This window comes from Moschus berezovskii, chromosome 22 (assembly GCF_049115385.1).
Source record: "Moschus berezovskii isolate FMDL1 chromosome 22, NW_MosBer_1.0, whole genome shotgun sequence".
Classification (NCBI taxonomy): domain Eukaryota; kingdom Metazoa; phylum Chordata; class Mammalia; order Artiodactyla; family Moschidae; genus Moschus; species Moschus berezovskii.
Window position 1 is genome coordinate 10,413,744 of NC_142481.1, and position 23,641 is coordinate 10,437,384.

Below are 23,641 nucleotides of genomic sequence, written 5' to 3' on the forward strand. Positions count from 1 at the left end.
GAGTGGTCTCCAGAGGTCCCGCTGTATTACTATTACTATAAGGACCTGTAGGAGCCCCTCGAAACCGCATTTCCCTTTGGACAGACTGGAAGAATGAAGCGTCTGATAACTGGAAGTGCTCCAGATTGTGTAAATGGCCAGGACAAAAGGTGGAAGGAATCGGAGCCTCTGCTCAGATCCCGCTGAGATTGCAGACAACCTGCAAGACCTAGGAGCTTCGCTTACCCGACTCTGCCCAATCTAACATCAGCCGTCCAGGGAACCAGAGTCTCCGTGAACTCCATTTCCCAGAAGCCTCCAGCCCCCTTTCCGTCCCGCCCCCTGCACAGGACTACATTTCCCAAGAGGCATGGTGCCCGAAAGCCGGAAATGAAGGGCTGCCCGGGCTTCGCGGAGGGGGAGGGCGGAAGGCCCCTCGCGCTGTAGGGGCGGAGGCGCTGGTACAGAGTGGACTCCATTTCCCAGCGACCCGCCGAGTGCAGTGATTGCGTAGTGTCACGGCGGCGAGCGGAAGATGGCGGCGGCGTCTGTGAAGAGGCGCTGCTGAGGGGGCGCGAGGGGGACGGAGGACGGAGCCGCGGTGAGCGGGGGGCGAGCAGCGTGGGGGCCAGGGACGAAGGGAGGAAGGACTCTGAAAGGGTAGGGGCGCTGTCGGGGGCAGTGAGGACACCGAGAGGAGAAGGGAGCCGTGACGCTCGGGACCCCAGTTTCTTCCCAGCTTTTGGACCCTTCCGTGGCTCCCCAGTACCCTCAGGGCAAAGTTCCAACGTGGCCGCAAGGCGCGTCCGCACCCCCCGGCCTCAGCTCCGCCAATTTGTTGGTCTCTCTTTTCGCACACCTGCACTGGCCTTCGATTTCCTCAAACTCGCCATACGGTTTCCCGCCTCAGGGTTTTTGCACATGCAGTCCCCTCTGTCTGCAACATCCTTTCACTCATTCCGCCTGGCTGACTCCCATTCATCTTTCGGATCTTGGCCGCAACGTCACTTCCTCTGAGAAGCCCTCCTTTCCCGCCCGCCGTCCCGAAATCCGCCTGTTGGACGATCTCATAGGTCGCTGTTCCTTTCCTTCATGTCACTGTTGGGGCGGGGGAGGGTGTCTCATTTGTTACTGAAGCTTTATTTGTGTGGCTCCTTAGCCCTGTCTGTGACCATGAGCTCCACGGTGGGTAGGGACTGGGTGTGTGTCGGTCTCCGCTGTGTTCCCAGCACTGCGGAATCGCGCTGAAAACTCCCAGTTAAGGTTAGTTGAATGAATGCAAGAGTCTCAGGGGGCCACTCTGTGTAAGTGAGGGAGGTCGTCGGACTCCAGGTGGGAGTGGGGCGGCAGGACTCTGTAAGGAGCACAGCGAGACGGAAGGGGAAACGATGATTATTGGTGACAGCAAAAGACTACGAGACACCCCCCAGATGTTCTTTAGTGGGGAGACTGGCAGGAAAAAAACGGATAGCCGTCAGAAAATAAAATATCATAGAACTGTAAAAAGGAATGAGGCAAGGAGGTAAAAAAGGAACCAGAGACAAAGAATGGACTGCAGCATATATTAAGGGAAAAGCAGAATGGAAAACAGTGTTTATCATCTGCTTCCTTTTGACAAAAGTAAAGGAAATACTTGCAAGTGAAAGTCGCTCAATCGTGTCCGACTCTTTGCGACCCCATGGACTATACAATCCATGGAATTCTCTAGGCCAGAATACTGGAGTGGGTAGCCATTCCCTTCTCCAGGGCATCTTCCTAACCCAGGGATCGAACCCAGGTCTCCCGCGTTGCAGGTGGACTCTTTACCAGCTGAGCCACAAGGGAAGCCCAAAGGAAATACAAATTTAAAAAGTGGAAGAGGAAGGACACCAGGTAAAAAGTTTGGGTGACTCAGTGTGTTCTCATCATGAAAAGAGAAGAAAAGTTCATCATGAAAGCGTTCATTGTGTTCTGCTGGGAAACAGCAGTATACTGAATTGTTGGGTGGCCATGACCTTTAATTTGCATGAACAGAACTGGGGGGCAGGGGAAGCAGTTCTTTTTAGAGAGGCAGTAAAGCACAATACTGAGAAGGCTAGGTTCTGCAGCCAGGCTGCTGGGTCTGCATCTTACAACTTGTGAGCCTTTGGTCAAGTGATTTTACTTCCTTGGACTTCAAATGTCCACATCTGTAACATGGGAATTGGGGCTTCCCTGGGGGCTCGGTGGCAAAGAATCTGCCTGCAGGAAACTCAGGTTTAATCCCTGGGTTGGGAAGATCCCCTGGATGAGGAAATGGCAACCCACTCTAGTATTCTTGCCTGGGAAATCCCCTGGACAGAGGAGCCTGATTGGCTATAGGGTGTTAGCATATTAAATGTTCAATAAATATTAGCTGTTATTTTTCAAGCATTCCCAGAGCCAAAGGGCATACTAAGGGATACTGAGGGATACTAAGCCCAGTGATTGTTGAAGCCCTTTGACATTTACTCAGCAGATTTTTTTTTAATCTTTTGGTTACACTGCATGGCATGTAGGATCTTAGTTTCCTACCAGGGATCAAGCCTGTGTCCCCTGCGTTGGAAGTTCAGAGTCTTAACCGCTGACCACCAGGAAAGTCACACTCAGCAGATTTTTATTGAATACTTAGTAGATGACTTCCCTGGTGGCTCAGACGGTAAAGCGTCTGCCTACAATGCTGGAGACCTGGGTTCAATCCCTGGGTCAGGAAGGTCTCTGGAGAAGGAAATGGCAACCCACTCCAGTATTCTTGCCTGGAAAATCCCATGGACGGAGGAACCTGGTAGGCTACAGTCCATGGGGTCGCAAAGAGTCGGACACGACTGAGTGACTTCACTTCTTCTCCTTCACTAGGTGCCAAGCACTGTTCCATGCTGGGGACAGAGAAAGTGAATACACACACCTCTTCCCTCATGGAGCTTATAAATATGTAGTATGTCTATAATGATAAATGCCACGGAGAAAACCAGAGCGACACAGATGGTGAGGGAGAGTAAATGGAAATTTGAAATCAGATGGTCGGAGAAGACCTCGCTGCGGGATATTGGAGTTGAGACCTGAAGGAGATAAGGAGGAAGGGAGCTGTAGTGGTTCCTGAAGGAAGGGGTAATCCGGTAGAAGGAAGAGAAGCACAAAGGCTTAGTGGAAGGGGTGTGTTGGTGTGATGGCAAGGAGGCCAGAGTGACTGGAGCAGAGAGAGGAGAGACAGAAGAGCCAGTCACATCAGGTCTTCCCCGCCTTGGTGAGGACTTGGCTGTGACTCTAAGCAAGACGTGAGGGTGACAGGCAGCAGGGAGACTAGGAAGGAGGCTGTTGGATAGTCATTCATTCAGCAGATATCTGGTGAGTATAAACTGCTGTGTACGCTGTATTATGATTCTTTCAAAAGATGCATCTTTTTCACCTCCTCAAATGATTAACAGTTTATGCAATAGCCTTCAGAGCTCTTTCCCTGCACGTGAAAATAGCTATGCTTATCTCATGTTTACTGTGTGCTAACTCATCTAATCCTCAGGATAGTTCTGGGAGATCAACACTGTTGCCATCCCTGATTTACAGAAGAGACAGCGGAGACCCAGCTCTTTCTTGCGTCGGGTCATTCTTTGCACATACACACACAAACTTGACAAAAACCAGTTGAATTGTATACATTCCTCTGTGGGGCAGCAGACTGTCACTGTCATCTTTTCATGATGATAATTCCTTGAGACCCATCCTTTTTTTTTTCTGTTTCCTCCCTTTTCTACTTTTGGGTTTTTCCTTCCACTCGTTTTTTCTTTTTTTTAACAAATACATATATTTTTCCTTTCTTTTGTGAAAAGGGAGCATACAGTAAACATTGCCTTCACTTTGCTTGTTTTTAATTTAATATGTGCTGGAGCCCACTGTTTATCAGCACACAGAGAGATTTGCCTCATTCCTTTTTACAGTTGCATAGTATTTTACTTGGTGGATGTATTGCAGTTTTTCAGTCCGTCTCCCTATTTGAGAAGACTCGGGTGGACAGTCGTCTTTTGCTACTAGGAATAGTGCTGTAATTGATATCCTTCTTATTTCTTGATTTTGCCAGTGTGACTTTGGGAGAGATGTCCAGAAATATCCCCCACTTCTTTTGAAACACAATGTCATAATGTTCCAGAAAATGGCAGAAGTATAATTTATTTGGTTAGGCCTTCTCTGATGTATTGAGCACTTACCTGCTGTGTGGAGGACCCAGAGCTGTGTTTCAGAAAGCTTGCTCTGGTGTCCAGTCCAGAGTACGGCCCAGCTGGAGAGACCAGGGGCACTGAGAGCAGAGAGAGGTGGCTGCTCTGTGTGCGTCTGTTCAGTCCTCCAGCAGCTGTTTGTGGGCAGCCTGCTCTCTGTAAAGTACTGGAGGTGAGGCTTGGTTCTCCACGGGGTTCAGCCTCTTAGCCGGGAGACATCAGTCTCCCCCAGATTACAGCCCCACGAACACATACAGTCAGATCCAGACTCTGGAAGGGGAAGGGGCTTGAAAGGACCCCACAGGCTGGGAAGGATGGTTGAGCCCTTCACAGACAGTGGAGTAACGGCCCAGAGCTTGCTCCATCCTCCTCTCCAGGGGGTACCAGGCAGCAGCCATGGCAGGCAGCAGTGGGGACAGCGTCACACGCCGGAGCGTGGCATCACAGTTCTTCACTCAAGAGGAGGGGCCGGGCATTGATGGCATGACCACATCAGAGAGAGTGAGTATGGAGAGGTTTGGAGTGGGGAGGCCCGGGCCCTCTGGGGGCGATCCACCCCTAGCTGGAAGATCTCAGGAGTGCCATAGGAGCTGGGCTGGCAAGGCGAGCACCCTGACCTGCCTTTCACCTTCCTTCCAGGTGGTAGATCTCCTGAACCAGGCAGCACTGATCACCAACGACTCAAAGATCACAGTGCTCAAACAGGTGAGGGGAAGAGGGTGATGCTGGGCTAAGCAGGACAAGAGGAGCCAGGATGGGAACCTCGGAAAAAGAGGGCACTGGTACTAACGCTAGTGTCCACGTTTAAGCACTTGGGATACGGCACTCAGTGCCATTCGGCCACACCATCGTTTAATTCTCTCAAAAGCTCTCTGAGGCAGGGTAATTTCTTCTCTGTTTTACAGAGAAAGAAGTAGAGTCTCAGAGCTTAAATTAGCCCAAGGTCACTCTGCTAGGACCTGAATGCTGGATTCAGACTCCAAATGCTGTGCTCTTGATCCTCGAGTTTCTTCTCCTCCAGAGTCCTGTCCATGGGGAAGACGTGCAGGTGACCCAACAGTGAGGACCCAGAGTGAGCAGGGCTGACATGGAGGCGCCCATGGGGGTGTAGAACCCAGAGGGGGCTTCTGACCCAGCCTAGTGGCGGGCAGTCAGGGAGGGCTTCCTGGAAGAGGGATGTCTGAGCTGAGACCTGGAGGAGAAGGAGAGAACCAGGCCAAGGGAGAGAGGGAGAGTGTCTTGAGCAGAGGGCAGAATAGCTTGTACAGAAACCAAAGAGGATGGGGAACTAGGGGTTCAGAACAGGAGGCAGATGGAGTTCAGGAGACCCCAGTTCTACTTGTTCTGCACATGGCTTTGGGTAGCCAACGCCACCTCAGCAGTGAGTGGGGTTCTGACGGGGCCTCCCTCATGGGGTGGTTGTCAGGGCTGTTCACCAATAGTGCCTTGGCTCTTAGGCACTGAGCTTCTGTGAGAGTGTCTTTGGGAAGGGCTTATTCCAAAGAGCCTGGCAGGTATTACACAAGGACCTCAAGAAATGGGCTCTCACTGTGATAAAATGCCTGCTGAATTGTGGCAGTTGAATGGGGAGTGGAAACAGGAAGGAGCGTGGAGAGAATTGCTGGATGAGCCTTAGGAAGGTGTGAGTCCCATGGCACCCCTCTCTTTTCTTTAGCCTCTGTTTATATCACATCCTCACTGGTCCACCAGGACTTGCACCTTGTAGCATCTTCTTATTGAAGCCTCACAGTAGCCCTATTAGCTGTTGTTTCTGGTTCCCATTTTACAGAAGAGTAGACTGAGACTCAGGGGAAGCCACCTGCCTAGGCCATGCTGGGAGTTGACCTGAATTTGAACTGAACTTACCTGCTGCTGCCCCCATGCTGTTTTCTCCTTCACACGCCTGTCTGTACCGACTGGTCCCTGGTTTTATATGTGTGTCCTCCTCTTTTCCGATCTGCTTCCAGGTCCAGGAACTGATCATCAACAAAGATCCCACACTGCTTGACAACTTCCTGGATGTGAGTGGCCAACAGGAGAGAAGAGGTATGGGTGTGGGGATAAGGGAGTGGATCCTGGTGCAACTCTGACCCACCTTCTTCCTGACCCTGGCAGGAGATCATCGCTTTCCAGGCAGACAAGTCCATCGAAGTGCGCAAATTTGTCATCGGCTTCATCGAGGAGGCTTGGTACGGGGCGTTGCAGGGCACCCGTGGGAGCACCCCACTGAAGTCGGCCTCTTGGGCTCCTGGCCTGGCCCTGCCCGAGAGTCTTGCCCTCTGCTTCCCACACCCATTCTCCCTCCCTGATTCCCAGCAAATACTTAGTAAGGTCCCAGTCTTGGACTCATCCACTGTTCCTCTACTTCTTCCACACTTGACATCTACATCATCAGTAAGGACTGTCGACTCTGCCTTCAAACTGTAAACAACATCTGACCATTTTTCAACCACTTCCCTTGCTGTACCAAATACTTTTTTATTCGATCCTCATACATGGGATTATTTGTTTGGCCCATTTAACTGAAGAGAAAACTGTGAATCAGAGAGGTGAAGTGAGTTTCTTAAGGTCACACAGCCAGTATGTGGCAGTGCTGGGATTTTAACCCATGTCCATAACACCATTGCCCAGATTCTCAATCTCCCATCTTTTACTGGGAGAGGTTTTTTTTCCAATTGAGGTATACTTGATTTGTAATAATATATTAGTTTCAGATATACAGCATAGTGATTCAGATTTTTTATAGATTATATTCCACTCAACTATTAAAAATATTGACTATATTCTCTGAGCTGTACAATATATCCTTGAAGTTTATTTGTATGTAGTAGCTTGTACCTCTTAATCCCTCTACTCCATCTTGCCACTCCCCATTCCCTCTCTTCACTGATAAACGCTAGTTTTGTCTTTTTTCTACATGTTAGCATATATAGCACTTTTGATTTAAAACATTTTTCCAAACAAGCAAAAAAGAAGAGTGATTTTGTTTTTAGGTATAATTGATTTATAATATATTATTTTCAGGTAGGTGACATAGTGATTCATAATTTTCATAGATTACTGGGACAATCTGTGGTACATTTTCTGAGTTTGCCAAAACACTTTTTGTTCCAGATATGTATCACATGACTGCTGTGTGCCAGGCATTTGTGTCAGGCTATAGAAATAGAACAGTGGATAAAAACAGATATTGTTTCTGCCTTCATGTAGCTGATAGTTGAGTTTCATATTTTTCGACTGATTAGCTTAATATTTGGAGAAGGCAATGGCACCCCACTCCAGAACTCTTGCCTGGAAAATCCCATGGACCGTGGAGCCTGGTAGGCTGCAGTCCGTGGGGTCGCACAGAGTTGGACACGACTGAAGCGACGCAGCAGCAGCAGCTTAATATTTAAGTTGAGATTGTAACATGATGTGAAAATTCACATTCTGAGCTCTAGGTGTAGCCTTGAATTTATTCATTCACTGAACAAATATTTATTGAAGGCCTTTTCATTCTTTCCTTCAACAAAAAATGAGACTCTGCTAGTACTCCGATGGGAAAGAATCCCCTACTCTCAGCGCCCTCCATCTTAGGTAAACAAATTAGTAAACAAAACTTGTGATTACATAAGGCAGAGTGCTTTGACATATTAGTGACTAATATCTGTTGAATGCTTTCTTATGCCCTTCTAAGAGCTTTACATGCACTGCTGCAGTTTTCACAGCAAGCCTCCAGGTAGGTGCTGTTCAAAATGAGACAGAGGTGCTTGTTCAGATTCACACCAGTGGTCTGGCACTGCTGCCTCTTAGGCAAACTGTGGGGCCCTAATAGTACGAAAGAGCGGGCGTCGCAGGACCAACCTAGACAGCGTTTTGAACGCACCTATGTCCAAAGGTACCAGATGCTGGCAGACACGACAGGTGCCCACCTGCATTCCAGACTTTTGACACATTGGCCCTGATTTCCCTTTCCTTGCAGGCTGCAGGCTCCCATCGCCTGCGCAAAGGGCCACCTTGACCTTGCCTTTCTTCTTCCATCCCCAGCAAGCGAGACATTGAGCTGCTGCTGAAACTGATCGCGAACCTCAACATGCTCTTGAGAGATGAGAATGTGAATGTGGTGAAGAAGGCCATTCTCACCATGACCCAGCTCTACAAGGTGGCCCTGCAGGTAGGAGCTCCCTGCCCACCCGGGGCTGTCCCAGCCTGACAGGCCTCATTCGTCTCTTAGAGTTCAAAACCAGCGTCAGATCACATCTTTCAAGGTCAAGATGTGCTGCCGACCTTCAGGAACAGACAACGGGGGCTCTAAATTCTAACAGCCCAGGAGTTGCCATTAACCCGTCTTTCCCTGCATCCATCCGTCCATTTATGCATTCCGCAAATGTTCCCCGAGAACCAGATCTTGTGACCAAATGGGCCAGCTGGGTCCACGCTGTGGTGTGATGTACATTAACATTATTGAAAGGAAGAAATCCATTTACTTTCTGCCACCGCCTTGTGAGGTCGGCATCGTTGTTCCTTTGGCTTCTTTAAGATCTGAGCCTTCAACACTCAGCCTTGTCACTACCTCTGAACCTTATGAGGGCAGGACCAGGCCTGGCTTGGTCACCACTGGGTCCTGTCCCCCGCATCACCTAGCCCAGGGTCAGGGACGGAGTTGTAACTCAGTGAACCTGTCCCCAGTGAATGTATCTATCATCGTTGATGGATCTCTGAGTTGTGGTGGAGTTGGTGATTGGTGTCTTGTCCCCATCTGCCTGTCTGTCCACCCCTCTCCGGCCCACACACAGTGGATGGTGAAGTCACGGGTGATCAGTGAGCTCCAGGAGGCCTGCTGGGATATGGTGTCGGCCATGGCTGGGGAGATCATCCTTCTGCTGGACTCTGACAACGACGGCATCCGTACCCATGCCATCAAGTTTGTGGAGGGCCTCATTGTCACCCTTTCACCCCGCATGGCTGACTCGGAGGTGCCCCGACGCCAGGAGCACGACATCAGCCTGGACCGTATCCCTCGTGACCACCCCTACATCCAGTACAGTGAGTGCCCCGTCAGCTGGTGCCATTGGTCCGTCCCTGCACCGGCTCCCTTCTCCTCCTCCTTCCCCCTTCCCCCTTTAATACAGTGCTGAAGAGCCCTGATGCCACTTTCAGATCTCAGTGTTACCTCTTACTCACGTGAGCTTCTTTCTGAACCTAATCTTCCTTTTGTAAAATGAAAGTGGTAGTAGTACCCTTCCAGGTTTATAGTGCGTCCATGAGGATGTGAGCACTCAGCAGTAAATACCAGCTGGTTACACAGTTTTTCTGATTGCAAATGATAAAAGCAGTACATGCATGCTTCAGTGTCAATAAATGTAGAGGAGTAGAAAGGGAAATTACCTCCTTCCCCAGCCCTGCTTCTCAGAGGTGAATACTGCTCAGAGTATTGTTTCCTTTCAGACCTTTTCTATGCAAAGATAGGTATTTATATGTGTATATTCATAGTTTCTATGTTTGTTGGGTTTGTTGTTTACAGAAAACAGGGCCATGCTTAATACTTCCAGCTGAGAGGCATGAAAGTGTAGTGACTTGTGTTTGAATCTCTGCCATGCTTAATACTTCCAGCTGAGAGGCATGAAAGTGTAGTGACTTGTGTTTGAATCTCTGCTCTGCCATTGAGCAACTAACCTATTCTCTCTGAGCCTGTTTCTTCATTGGTAAATCCAAAATCATTACTCCACCGTCTACTTTAGGGTGTTAGTATGAGCTTTTGGTGAGTTTGTATGGCTGGCATAGTAAGCATTCCACAGATATTAGCTGTTCTTCTATATTGTTTGACCACCTTTTGAACTCAACAAAAATTAAGTTATGTCTTTTCCAAACAGTATCATGTTCAGATGTTATAAAATGTTCCATTAGAATGGCTATATTACATTCTATATTTTATCTACTGTTTTGTATAATGTTGCATCCAGTAGGTTTTTGCATAAGAAATGTCAGGAAAGATATTTGCCACAGTTGTTAAGAGTTAACTTTTGGAGACTGGATCAAGGAACATGGTGGTTCAAAGAATTTTGAGTCCTTTATCTGTGTATTATCACATGTATGCATATTCCAAGTTTTACATCAATGTAGTTCAGACAGATTCCTTATAGTTGGATATTTTAAATTATTTCTACTTTGTCAGTATTGCAAGCCCATGCTTTGAGTGTCATCTCTAGATTTTTATTAATAGTATTATAGTCAGACTCATCACGCAGTAAATCTCCTGAGTGTTTTCAGCCAGTCACAGCCATCCATGTACGAAGATCTTTCTCCTTCTGGTCCCAAAGACTGCTCTCTCTGGAGGCCAAGGAGGAAGCCCCCTACTAACTGGGTCTCTTCTCTCCCTTCATCAGATGTGCTGTGGGAAGAAGGCAAGGCAGCCTTGGAGCAGCTGCTCAAGTTCATGGTGCACCCTGCTATCTCCTCCATCAACCTGACCACAGCCCTGGGCTCCCTGGCCAATATTGCCCGCCAGAGGCCCATGTTCATGTCTGAGGTGATTCAGGCCTATGAAACCCTCCACGGTAGGTTGGGCCCCTCCCCCACTTCCCCGTCCACAGACCAGTCTCCTCTTTTCTGAGAAAATGTGGGCTAAATAGCAGGCCCCTAAAGCATTCATCATCATCAATCTAGTAGGTTATGGACATAAGGAAGGAGTCTCTAGATTAGATACATATCTTTCAGTGATTGCACATGACGGAAACGTGGTTCAGAGTTGGTTTTAACATTGAGGTGTGTGTGGGTGAAGTGACCTGGTGTCTAAGTACTTTAAAATACTCCAGCTCTTCCCGTGTCTCCCCTGAAAAAGCAGGGAGGGTAGATGTGCCAAGATCAGCGAAATGTTGATGGCTACATGATGATTCATTACCCTGGCCTCTACTTCTGTGGATGTGTGAAACTGAAAGGTGTGGGGCTGAGGTGTGAGTGTGTGAAGATTAGGAGTCCCTCTCCTCCTGGCTCTTATGTGTCTCTTTCCTAGGGTAGCAAAGATGGCCCCCAGACTTCCTTCCCGTCTACTTGGCAACCCCATGGGAAAGAGAATGTCTCCTTCCCAGCCATTCCAGCAGAGGTCCAAGGGCTCATTGTTTCTGATTGGCCAAGAAGACATTGTGAGCCTGTCTCCCAGCCAATCACAATGGCCAAGGGATTGCAGTGTTCTTACTGGCTCTGAGGCTTTTGCCCCCTTGGACTGAGAATGGAGCCAGGGTGCTTCCATCAAAGGAAAATGGGAGTGTTGGCTGAGGAAGTAGGAAAGGATGCTGGGCAGGCACAATTGCAGGCATCCTCTTTTGCTGTGGAGCTGGGGAGACTCACCTCTCGAGGTGATTGTTAGACGTTTGAAGGTCATTCTGGTGTCAGGGACCAACAATGAACTGTTGTGGCAGCTCAGTTGAAACGTTCTGCAGGTGATTATCGCTTTCCCTAGGACAAGTGTGTTGGAATTTCCAGACCAAAGGTAGAGGGAGATGAGACTTAATGTTTAATAAAAGGGAGACTGAGTTTTCTGTTTTAAGGTTGACTAATACTGAGGGAGACCTCTCAAGGGAATATCAGCTTGTACAGGGGGAAGGCCATACAATAGATCTGGGAGTGAAGGAGCTCTGCTCGGAGATGCCCGCCACCACTGCCGAAGCTGGGGCTTAGGAAGTCAGGTGGACAGGGCTCCATGAGCTCTGTCCACAGCATAAAGCTCTTGCTACTTTTCTCGCAGCCAATCTGCCCCCAACGCTGGCCAAATCTCAGGTGAGCAGCGTGCGTAAGAACCTCAAGTTGCACCTGTTGAATGTGCTGAAGCACCCAGCATCCTTGGAGTTCCAGGCTCAGATCACCACCCTGCTGGTGGACCTGGGCACGCCTCAGGTGGAGATCGCCCGCAACATGCCCAGCGGCAAGGATGCCCGCAAGCGGCCCCGAGACGACTCGGATTCCACGCTCAAGAAGATGAAGCTGGGTGAGCTGAGGAGCCAGGTCAGGCCTGGCAGGAGGTGGTGGCAGAGACTGACCATGTCCAGAATGTTTAATTATTTACAGGAAACCGTAAGCTTAATTTACATGATAAATTATATTATATAAATATGATGACATATAATAAGGGATGTCAAAGTAAAATTATTAAAGAATATAATATACTCAAAAGTAATTATTTAAGTTATACAGAAAGGAGTAAAATGAAAACAGTCTCCCTTTCATCCCTCTTCCCAAAAGTAACAAAGCCAAAAGTATTAACACTTAGGTTTTCTTTCAGAAATGCCTTTGACGTGTAGAGTTCTCCTTTCCTGTGAAGTAATTTTGGGGGCGGGGGGCTGTGCTGCAATACACAGATCTTGTGATGCTCCCCCCCTAAAAAAAAGAAAGGATGGAATTTTTTTTTTTTTCTTTTTGAAAAATAACGTATTAGGTATGAACAGTCAGGTAGAGATCTGTTTTTCTCCACCTTTCCACCTTATTTTTTTTGTTTATTTTGGCTGCTCCTTGTGGTATGTGGAATCTTAGCCCCGACCAGGGATTGAACCCACAATCCCTGCAGTGGAAAGAGGAAGTCCTAACCACTGGAACTCCAAAGAATTCTGTAAATTTCTGATAGCAGTTTTCCAAAAAAATCACATCAGTGTATGCCACCCCAGCAGTGTGTGAGTGCCAGATACCCCACTGGGTAAACCCTGGGTATAAATGGCATCCTTGGTTTAAATTTGCTTTCTTGCCTGTTTTGGAGTTAGGCTGTGCATGGTTTTATGTTTATTAGCTGTTTGCATTTATGTGAAGTTCCCGTTCTACTGGGCTGTTCAGCCTTTTGTAATTGAATTAGAGGCGCCCTTAGTTAACGCAGGGCATCAGCTCTTTGTTACATGTGTTGCAGGCTTGACGAGGTTGTGTAACATGTCATATTTGTGCCTTAATCTACTTAAATCATCATTCCATTGAACATTCCAGCTTTTCCACTTTTATAACCACAGCTTCAGGGAGCATCTTTGCACACAAAGCTTTTTCTCTAAGGTTCATACTAAATTAGTTTTTTCCCTTGAGCTGGAACCTCTGTACTTGTATTTACCCAGCCTGTTCTTGATAGAAGTTGTATGCTGTATCTCTGTACCGTCAGTGAATTCTCTGTACATTTTACCTTAGCTCTATCTGTAAGTTTTTAGGGTAGATCCTATAAGCGGAACTGCTGTGTTGAAGAGGTACACACGTTTAAAATTTTGACCTACTATCAAACTGCCCTTCCCAAAGGCCATACAAGTTCACACTTCCACAGCTCACACCCCCACTAACAACTGTCACTACTGACTTTTTTTTTTGTCCATCATATAGGCAAATTTGTTGTCTTATTAGGATGTTTTATATTTTCTTGCTTCCCAGTGAGGCTGAGCACTATTTCAAAGATAGGTGTTTTTAAACAATAAAGCTCTGTGAGCTTATTAGTTAACTTTTTCATCTTCTTGGAGCTTAGTGTGATCAGCCAGGCTGGTGTTTCCGTTTCTCAGGTGAGGAGAACTCAGGCCTCGGGAGAGGTGGGTAGTGCCCCAGGGTCGCATGGCCACACTGCTGCTGTTTGCCGACGCTGCTTGGGGGCAGGGACCACCAGGGGTACGTCAGAGGAGAGAAGGGCCCGGTGCCCCCTCCATAGAGTCAGCATCTTGTCGTCTCCCCCATCCCAGAGCCCAACCTGGGGGAAGATGATGAGGACAAGGACTTGGAACCAGGCCCCTCGGGAACCTCGAAGGCCTCAGCCCAGATCTCAGGCCAGTCAGACACAGACATCACGGCCGAATTCCTCCAGCCTCTGCTGACGCCCGACAACGTGGCCAATCTGGTGAGGACGCCTCGGGGCCTTTTCCCACAAGGCACGGAGGAAGGGTCTCCAGTCTTTGCCTGTCTTCCCGCTCCACACTGCCCACCTTTTTCTCATAACATCAGACCTGAACTCTTCTGTTTTCAGGGTTGAGAGGGTGGGGTCCACCGGGCCTTCCTCACCTTGGGTGGACCTCTTTCTAGATGATCTTTATTCCTTCAAGAGGTCACTTGTCAGACCGCCCACCCGTCCCATCATAGTTCCCGTTCGGGTTTGCTAGGTCTCAGTCTAGACCCACCCACTCTCTCTCCTTTCCTTTGCGGGGAGGGCCTATTAGGTCTATTGACGGGAGCATCAGCCCCATGACTTGTTCGTTATGTGGTGTGGGATTGGCATTGGTGGGGTGGGATGACCAGTGTTATTTTTAGATTTTCAAAGATGTCCTGCTCCAAAGTAACAGAACCATTGGTTTGAGTTGATGAGGCGGTTGGAGTGGGGGAGGGGCGAGGAGGTGGGAGGGTGGTGGTCCTCACATCAGTCTTCAGGCTGTAGCAGCACCGAGGCCTTTCTGTTGGACGCTCCTGGAGAATATCTCTTCCCATGCTTGACGGCAGACACCATCAGCTTTCCCTTCTCTCTCCCTAGAGGCTCCGCGGGGGTTAGTTGCTGGGCAGTTGGGGCAGCGAGGAGTGTACTCTCCAGCTCACATCCCTTTGGTGAGCTCCAGGCCTGGGTGTCTGGCCACCTGCATCTTTCTCTCCTTGAGTGTTTTACAGGCACCTCAGACTTAACATGTCAAAACTCAACTTGTGAAATTTCTCCTCCCACTCCAGTACAGGCCCACGGCCCCTCCTGTGTTCTTGGCACACATGCCTCTCGTCCCCACACTGGAAACTTGGGAGTTCAGCTCTTTGCCTCCCCCTCACCCCCAGTCCTGCCCCTCTTCCCTATCCCTGTGACTGACCCCTGCCCTATCCAGGCCCTGCCCTCTTCCCACAGAGGACTACCTCTTCCTGGCTCTGCCTTCTACTCTCCCTGCAGCAGCCAGGGGCATCTTTGTCAAGTACAAGTCATGAAGCTGCCCTGCTCAAATCCCTGCCAGGGCTGTCTGCTTCCTTCCAGATAAAACTTAAATTCAGCTTGCCTTAGGCCCTGTCTGATTTGGCTTCCATCAACTTGTTGTGCCTTATCTATCCCTGTCACACTTCGGGAAATTGTCTTTTTCAGATTATCGGCATGGAGTTGTTCACAGGATTCTTTTACTCTCGTAATACCTGCTGCCTCTGTAGTAACGTGCCATTTTTTTGTCCCTAATACTGTGTCCTTCTTTATTTTGTTATATTCTTGCCATAGATTTGCTTGTTTTAAGCCATTTCAAAGAACTGGCTCTTAAGTTTTTTGATCATCTTTTGTAACCTTTTCTGTTTTATTTCTGCTGTCTTTTTTTTCTTTTTTCTTTGTTTCTGCTGTCTTTCTTTCTTTCATGTTACTTTTTTTCAATGTTTTTCCCCAAAGTTAAATGCTTGGCTTATTAGCGTTCAGTCTCTGGTAGCTCAGTTGGTAAAGAATCCGCCTGCAATGCAGGAGACCCCAGTTCGATTCCTGGGTTGGGAAGATCCCCTGGAAAAGGGAAAGGCTACCAACTCCAGTATTTCTGACCTGGAGCAAAAGAGTCGGACATGACTGAGTGACTTTCCCTTTCACTTTTCTTCCAGTGTAAGCATTTGAGGGTCCGATTTTCCTTTTAAGTACCATTGTAGCTGCATCTTACACGTTTTACTTCACTATCTTTCTCTTGTAGTTATTATTTAAGAGCATGCATTCAAACTTCCAAGACTGTAGGGGGTTGCAGTTATCTTTTGTTATTGATTCCTGACAGATGTGGATGTGTTGTTCTGTTAGGGTACTGATTTTTTGTTTGTTTTAAATCAGTTTCTAGCTCATATTATACTCTGTGACTGAACCTCCTTCCACTCTCCGGGCAGAGTACCAGCTCTGGTGCCTCTTAGCCTTCTCCCATGCCGTTCCCATACCTGGACTTTGCCCACCTGCCTGCCCCCAGCACTGCAGGGCCTCACTGTGTCAGTCTGCTTCCGGCCCACCTCTCAGGTCTCAGCCTACATGCCACTGCCTCGAGGAGCCAGAGCTGCCCTTGGCCTTCCAGTGTGACCCCTGGCACCCTTTCCTTCTCTCGTGTACCACCACACTGCATCAGTACTCGTTTTCTCTCTCACTTGCACGAGAATCTGTGATCCATGAGAGGCGGCCCAGGTCTGTCCTCATCACTGCCATTTTGCCAGCATTGGCCTGGGTGTGGAAGCAGCGTCCGTTGGGTCAATAAGTAAGGAAGGTTCTGGCATCTCGCAGGTCCTCATCAGCATGGTGTACCTGCCCGAGGCCATGCCCGCCTCCTTCCAAGCTATCTACACCCCAGTGGAATCAGCAGGCACCGAAGCCCAGATCAAGCACCTGGCTCGGCTCATGGCCACGCAGATGACGGCTGCAGGACTGGGGCCAGGTGAGTGCCGCAGGGAGCTGCCCAGGGCCGGGCTCGGCACTGTGGCCACTGGGCTCTCCTTACTGGAAGAGCGCCTGTTTGTTGAAGTACAAATGGAAAACCATATGAGATCTTAGGTGTAAGTAGTCACCGGTCCCATAGGTAGAGTGCTCAATGTTTTCAGGCCCTGGGCTTTGAAGTCCAGCAGCCCTGGGTTTGAGGTCTGAGACAACCCGGACTACCTCAGCTGCTTAATAACTGTGTGTCTTTGGTCAAGTTACTTAACCTCTCCAAGCCTCAGGTGGTTTCCCATTCTCACAGTGCTGCTGAGGTATAAATTATGTACAGTGAAACTCACAGCTCATAAGTGTACAACCTAGTGGATTTTCACAAAGTGAACACGCCACTGTAAGCACTACCCAGGTGGAGAAGGACTGTCACCAGCACTCTGGAAAGTTCCTTCTTGCTGCTTTCCAGTAGAGACTCAATTAGCAATAATCGCGCCTTGGATAAACCTCATTGGCTACGATACTGCCACTGCACAAAGCTCCAGTAGAGACTCAATGCACCCCCTGTCCCCACTTCTGTCTCCATAGGTGAGTTGTTTTAGTTTTGAACTTCGTATCAATGGTATCATAGCCTCTGGCTTACTTTAAACTCAGCATAAGTTTTTGAAGTTCATCCATGTTGCTGTGTAAACCAAATGTTTATTTTTTTATTGCTCATTAGTCTTCCTTTATGTGAATAGGCCCCCATTTGTTTATCCATACTCCTCTGTTGATGGACCTGTGGGCTCTTTATACAGTTTTTGGCTGTTATGAATAAAGCTGCTGTGCCCTCATTTGTGTTGAGTTTATACGAAGGAGTGGAATTGTGGGTCTTGATTTTGGGCATGTTCAATGCTGTTTGAAACCACTCATCAGCTTTCTAAAGTGGCAATACCTGGTATTACTCCGACCAAAAGACAATGACATTTCTTGTTTGAACCTCAATTGTTTTATTGCAAAGTGGGGATGAAAAATGTTCTTGCTCCAGAAAAGCATTTTGCAGACGTTTTTTTCCCTAATTTTTTGCTTTCTTGGCCATGCCACAGAGCTTGCAGGATCCTCGTTCCCCAACCAGGGATCCAACCCACGCTTTGCAGATTTAAATGAATTTTGGGTGTGCAAGGCTTAGAGTGGAACCTGGCCCACAGGAGGTCCTTGGGTGGGAGCAGGTGGTTCTGACCCACCAAGAGCCCGTTTGCTGCCCTCTCCTCAGGCGTGGAGCAGACCAAGCAGTGCAAGGAGGAGCCCAAGGAGGAGAAGGTGGCGAAGCCAGAGAGTGTCCTGATCAAGCGGCGCTTGCCAGCCCAGGGCCAGGCAATCTCGGTAGTGGGCTCCCTGAGCTCCATGTCCTCCCTGGAGGAGGAGGCGCCCCAGGCCAAGAGGAGGCCAGAGCCCATTATCCCCGTCACGCAGCCCCGGTGAGTCCCCTGACAGGTGCTGGTGCAGGAAACTGAGGCCTGGTTTTGGTGTGTATGTGATAGACGAAGGCAGATAAACAGAGATTGGTCTGGGCCAGGATCTCAGATTCCAGAGTCAGTGCCGTAACCACTAAACCTTATCTGCTGTTTTCTTGTATATAAAACTACTGTCTTATATCTAAAATGGGGCTGATCATCTCTCTCTGTCTTTGAGGATGAGAGAGAATTAAATAAGTTCACAGTAGTGGTTAGAGGCTTAAATCAGGTGGCTCTTGGGTAGACAGTGATGATGAGGTAAAAAGCACTTAGCCTGGTTTCTAGCGTGCAGGAAGTGCTCCTGGTTGCTCCCATCATCGTCCCCATCACCACCTGCCTTCAGACCACAGAATCCAGCCTCCTTGCCCTGTCCCCAACCCAGGCTCGCCAGCAGGGCCTGGCCTGCTGCCCCTCCAAGCTCTCTGTTCGCCTTGATCCCTCCTCCCGTCACACCAACCTCTTGGTCGGCCAAGCATGTCCCCATTTGGAGGCCTTTGCACTCCCGGTTCCCTCTGCCTAGAGAGCTCATCCCCAGACACTTGCGAGTCTTATTCCCTCACTTCATTCAGGTCTTCCGTCATCATCCGTTGCCTGCTCCTTATAGCAGCCTCCCCTCAGATACTGTGCACCAAACCAGAACAGCATCCTCTGCCTTCCCATTGTCCTGCAGTGCCTTGGGGTCACTGGGGAGTTGGAGGGACAGCGTGGGGTTGTCTCTGTCTGTATGGCCTGGGGTGGGGCCTGAGTTCCAGAAAAGACGTTCAGAGTCACCATGTCCCTGTCTCTGCTCTCACACATAGGCTGGCCGGCGCTGGCGGGCGCAAGAAAATCTTCCGCTTAAGTGACGTGTTGAAGCCCCTGACGGACGCGCAGGTTGAGGCCATGAAGCTGGGCGCTGTGAAGCGGATCCTGCGGGCTGAGAAGGCCGTGGCGTGCAGCGGGGCTGCCCAGGTGTGCCCCCGTCCTCCCAGCCCCTCCTCCCAGTCCCTCTTTCCAAGAGCCTGCCGCATGTCCCAGGGGAGAGATGGGCCTCGGGGTTAACCCTCCCTGGCTCCAGACCCCAGCACTGCCACTCACCAGCCGCTTCTCCCAGCCTCACTCTGACCTCCCATGAAGCAGATATGATAGCAGCAGCTCCTCATAGGCAATGCGGAAGACGTGTGTGGACACACATGCTCTGTCCCCAGCACAGGGTGGCTGCAAGGAAGAGCCCCCTGCACGTGGGCTTTCGGGGTGCTTGCTCTTGCTGCGGTTCACAGCATTCTTGTTCTTCCACCACAGACACACTTACACACCCACACCTGCTTTAAATGCTGATTCTGCCATTTGCTGGGGTTGCAACCTCTGTCAAGTGGCTTTCTCCCCAATTTTTGAAGTTTAGTTAACCAAAAGTATATGAACATACGCTTTCTGTTCAAATTATTTCCAGGCCGTAGAGGGACCATAAGTCTTCTTTGACCCCCATCTGCAAGCCATCCCCCCGACAGAAGCGACCAATAAACACACTCGGGGAGTCCTTCAGGATCATTTTCTGTGTACCCAAGATAATACTCCTAAATTCTAAAAATTTAGATATTTATATTTTAGATGCACTTTAGATACACTGTAGCTATTTGTAATTTTATATATCTATAATTTAGATACTACTCCTAGAAATTTTAGCTATTACTCTTATTCTGTGTTGGTTATTTTTTTCTCCCTTTTCAGTTTTTTTCTTCCATGTAAATGAGACCTCCTGAAAATAAGGTTCTTCAGCTTTTCTTCCTAATGCTGGGTCTGCGCTAGCTCCCTGCGGCTGGGCAGGAGCAGGCGCAGGGCACGGTCGGGGTGTCCAGCATTGCCCGCCCCCCCACGCCAACACAGATCCTCGCTCCCGTGACAGGTGCGCATAAAGATCCTGGCCAGCCTGGTGACGCAGTTCGACTCGGGCCTGAAGGCTGAGGTCCTGTCCTTCATCCTGGAGGACGTACGGGCCCGCCTGGACCTGGCCTTCGCCTGGCTCTACCAGGAGTACAATGCCTACCTCGCAGCTGGTGTCAAGGGCGCCCTGGACAAGTACGAGGACTGCCTCATCCGCCTGCTCTCCGGCCTGCAGGAGAAGCCGGACCAGAAGGATGGGTGAGGGGGCGGCCCTACACCCTGCAGTCCTCAGGGGTCCCCCGTCCCGTGTCCTGCCTTTTCTTTCTGGGCTCCGAGCAGCTCTTCATCAGCACCTGAGTTGGTCCTCCATGTCCCCATCCCAAGCCGCTGCCTCTCCCCACCCTCCCCATGCACAGACCAGGTCTCTGCAGTGTTGCTTTGTCCCCCGCCTCTGGTGCTTGCTCTCTGACTGAGCTGTGTCACTCACCTCTGGGCCTCTGTTTTCTCCGTGTGTCAGAGGCCTGTTCTGGGGGTCTGCTTCTTGCCATCCCCATCTCTTGCCTGAATTGGCTCTGTAGCTTCCTTCTTGTTCTTGACTTCCAGCGTATCCATTCTCCAGCAGCACAGGTGACATTTGATAATGTAAAGCCCCTATTTCTCCACTGCTGCTGCTGCTAAGTCGCTTCAGTCGTGTCCGACTCTGTGCGACCCCATAGACAACAGCCCACCAGGCTCCCCCGTCCCTGGGATTCTCCAGGCAAGAACACTGGAGTGGGTTGCCATTTCCTTCTCCAGTGTGTGAAAGTGAAAAGTGAAAGTGAAGTCGCTCAGTCATGTCCAACTCCTAGCGACCCCATGGACTGCAGCCTACCAGGCTCCTCCGTCCATGGGATTTTCTAGGCAAGAGTACTGGAGTGGCTTGCCATTGCCTTCTCCGACTAAAAACCTTCCATTGTCCTCAAGATAAAATGCGACTTCTTACTAGGCCTCTGGGAGACCTTGTATAATCTAGTCGCCACCAACCTCTTGAGCCTCTTTTTTGGCCTCTGCTTTTCCTTGCCCATCCCCACCTCCTGCCCCGACTTTAGCCAAACCAGCCTTCAGTCCTGTGTTCTCACACATGGCAAGCTTGGCACTTTTCTTTTGTCTACCTGGGGTCCTCTCCGCCTACTCCTTGCATGGCCAGCATTGACTAAAGCATCTCAAAGCAGCCTTTGGTGGTCACCATATCTGAAATACAACACCCTTTCCCACTCCCCCCCATCATTCCCTCCCATTGCTGTTTTAAACAAGCTAGGAATCCCCATTGGACAAAACTGAGTTTCAGAGAGGCAGTCTCTGCCCATGTCACTGCCCACTCCCACCCCGGGCAGCATTTGAACCCTACTCTGTTGCTTCCAAAGCTCTGTAGCTCTGTCCGCAGGGGCTTGAGCGAGCGCTCTGTGAGGGGTCCTGTCAGCTCTGAGCTGCAGTCAGCAGGAGGGGGAAGCATGGGGGCCTCTCTGCAGCTGTACCCCGTCCCTCCCGCTCTGACAGGATCTTCACCAAGGTTGTGCTGGAGGCGCCGCTGATCACCGAGAGTGCCCTGGAGGTGATCCGCAAGTACTGTGAGGACGAGGTGAGCAGGGCATAGCCAGGCCGAGCTTGCTGCAGCCTGGGCTGGGCTGACTGAGGCAAGGGAGACACCTCCGAGGCACACTGCACACGTGCTGAGCTCCGGCTCCCCTCCTTCCTGCTGCAGAGTCGCACCTACCTGGGCATGTCCACTCTCCGAGACCTGATCTTCAAGCGCCCATCCCGCCAGTTCCAGTACCTGCATGTCCTGCTAGACCTCAGCTCCCACGAGAAGGACAAGGTGACCCCCCACCCCTGCTGTGTGCTGGGCTACACTTAGCCCGTCCTCTGTCCGAGTAACCAGCCCCATCTTTTCCACATACCCCTGAAGGTTTCTGGGCCTGCTGCCCTTCTTGTGACAGCTTAGTGGCGGCCTTTCCAGTTTTGATGGCACAACGCTGCTTAGAATGTACACACATAGACACCGCCCCCCCCACAATGGCAGTCCATTTCGCTCTTACTCTTCCCGTGTTGGTGCACCCCCTCCTAAGGCCTGGTGCTGTGCTGAGACCTGGGGGGGCTCTGACTGGGAGGGGAGCCATTGTGACCACAGAGAGTATTTGGTGCCTGGAGTGGAGTTGGGTGTGCGGCCAGGGAAGGGAAGCGGTCTAAGGAAGACTGCTGGAGGAGGGGTCGTGTGAGCCGAGGCCTGCACTGAGTGGACGGGTGTGCCCTGCACAGAGGGTCAGCATGTGATTGAGAGGCCCTCGGTCCATCCCTGCTCCTGCCTGCCGCCAGCTCCTTCCTGACATCTCATGGCCATTCACTCAGCAAACCCTGCCTGCTGGCTCGGCCCCGAGGTGCTGTTGGGGACAAGGCAGTGCCCAAGACGGGGCCCTGTTCACATGGCTCCCAGCAGGGGATGTCTGAGTGAAACAGGATCTAGCCAGTGAGAGGCATGCCAGCAGTGGGAACCTTTTGTGCCAAGTCTCAGAGCTGGGGAGAATGCGGTCACTTTAAAAAAAGTGAGGGCTTCCCTGGTGGCTCAGACAGTAAAGTGTCTACCTGTAATGAGGGAGACCTCAGTTTGATCCCTGGGTCGGGAAGATCCCCTGGAAAAGGAAATGGCAACCTACTTCAGTACTCTTGCCTGGGAGATCCCATGGACGGAGGAGCCTGGTAGGCTATCACCCATGGGGTCGCAAAGAGTCAGACACAACTGAACAGCTTCACTTTTTGGAGGAACTAAGGAAACTCCTTCCAGTTGGAGTGTAGCAAGCAAGATACGAACGAACGATAATAGATGGGTCGGGGCGGGTAGACGGTGGGGTGGTACAGGGCCTTGAGTTGGGCCCGGAAGCCTCTCTCCCAAGCAGGTAACCAGCCTTGGGCACAGTAGCTCAGCCCCGCCGGGCCTTTCTCCAGCCTCGGCTTGTTTTCACGCCAATGCCGCCAAGCTCAGAGCAGCCGCCCTCCCCCACCCCCGCCCCTCAGGTGCGTTCCCAGGCCTTGCTGTTCATCAAGCGCATGTACGAGAAGGAGCAGCTGCGGGAGTACGTGGAGAAGTTCGCCCTCAACTACCTGCAGCTCTTGGTGCACCCCAACCCGCCGTCCGTTCTGTTCGGAGCCGACAAGGACACAGGTCTGGCACAGGTTCTCCAGAAGCGCAGCGAGCTGGGGGGGATGGCCAGACAGTAAGAGCCGGAGCGAGCAGGCCTTGGTGGCGGGAGCAGGAGCCTGTGGGAACCCAGAAGGGGCGCCTGGCCCAGGCCGAGGGGTCAGGGAGAGCATCCTGAAAGAGGGGACAGCTGGGCTGGAAGCCAAGAACCAAGAGAGCGAGCCAGTGATGGGACTCCAGGAAGGGCCAGGCAGGTTCTTTGCAGACCATCCCCTTAGCAGAGCTCTGGGTCCTCCGGCGTTGCAGACCTGGAGACCCAGGCCCCCAGGGAAGGGACTGTTAGCCTGGAAGCTTCCGGCTGTGGCAGAAAGTAGGGGGCTTCTAGGAGCACAGGAGCCCCAGTGCAGCCTGGGTGCTGGGCCAGCTTCCCAGGAGATGTGCTGGCTCTGTGACCCTGAGGTGGTACAGAAAGAGGAGCTTGGGGGCTTGCCTGGTGGTCTAGTAGTTAAGATTCCATGCCCCCAATGCAGGGGGCACAGGTTTGATCCCTGGTTGGTGAACTAAGATCTTCGATGTCACACAGCGAGGTTAAAAAAAAAAAAGAGTTGGGCGCAGGGTTCTAGGC

General features: G+C 50.5%; 1 protein-coding gene and 1 pseudogene across 5 annotated transcripts in view; one reads left to right on the forward strand and one right to left on the reverse strand.

Annotated features, from left to right (window-relative positions):
- Window positions 1-427: 427 nt before the first annotated feature.
- Window positions 428-23,641, forward strand: part of SYMPK (symplekin scaffold protein) — a 33,713-nt gene continuing 10,499 nt past the window's right edge. The window contains exons 1-18 of one of the 5 annotated variants that reach the window (XM_055411827.2): window positions 517-580; window positions 890-1,052; window positions 4,562-4,685; window positions 4,824-4,889; window positions 6,152-6,205; window positions 6,300-6,373; window positions 8,211-8,337; window positions 8,960-9,209; window positions 10,550-10,720; window positions 11,908-12,147; window positions 13,853-14,007; window positions 16,354-16,504; window positions 17,744-17,948; window positions 18,785-18,935; window positions 19,867-20,102; window positions 21,381-21,462; window positions 21,586-21,699; window positions 22,893-23,040. In XM_055411827.2, the coding sequence (XP_055267802.1) occupies window positions 4,581-4,685; window positions 4,824-4,889; window positions 6,152-6,205; window positions 6,300-6,373; window positions 8,211-8,337; window positions 8,960-9,209; window positions 10,550-10,720; window positions 11,908-12,147; window positions 13,853-14,007; window positions 16,354-16,504; window positions 17,744-17,948; window positions 18,785-18,935; window positions 19,867-20,102; window positions 21,381-21,462; window positions 21,586-21,699; window positions 22,893-23,040 (2,329 nt within the window). In that variant the 5' untranslated portion in view covers window positions 517-580; window positions 890-1,052; window positions 4,562-4,580. Of the gene's footprint in view, window positions 581-658; window positions 1,053-1,132; window positions 1,243-4,561; window positions 4,686-4,823; window positions 4,890-6,151; window positions 6,206-6,299; window positions 6,374-8,210; window positions 8,338-8,959; window positions 9,210-10,549; window positions 10,721-11,907; window positions 12,148-13,852; window positions 14,008-16,353; window positions 16,505-17,743; window positions 17,949-18,784; window positions 18,936-19,866; window positions 20,103-21,380; window positions 21,463-21,585; window positions 21,700-22,892; window positions 23,041-23,641 lie in introns of those variants that run through there. The other 4 variants (XM_055411824.2, XM_055411830.2, XM_055411825.2 and 1 more) reach the window with 4 other exon arrangements.
- Window positions 16,967-17,032, reverse strand: LOC129547391 (U4 spliceosomal RNA; annotated as a pseudogene).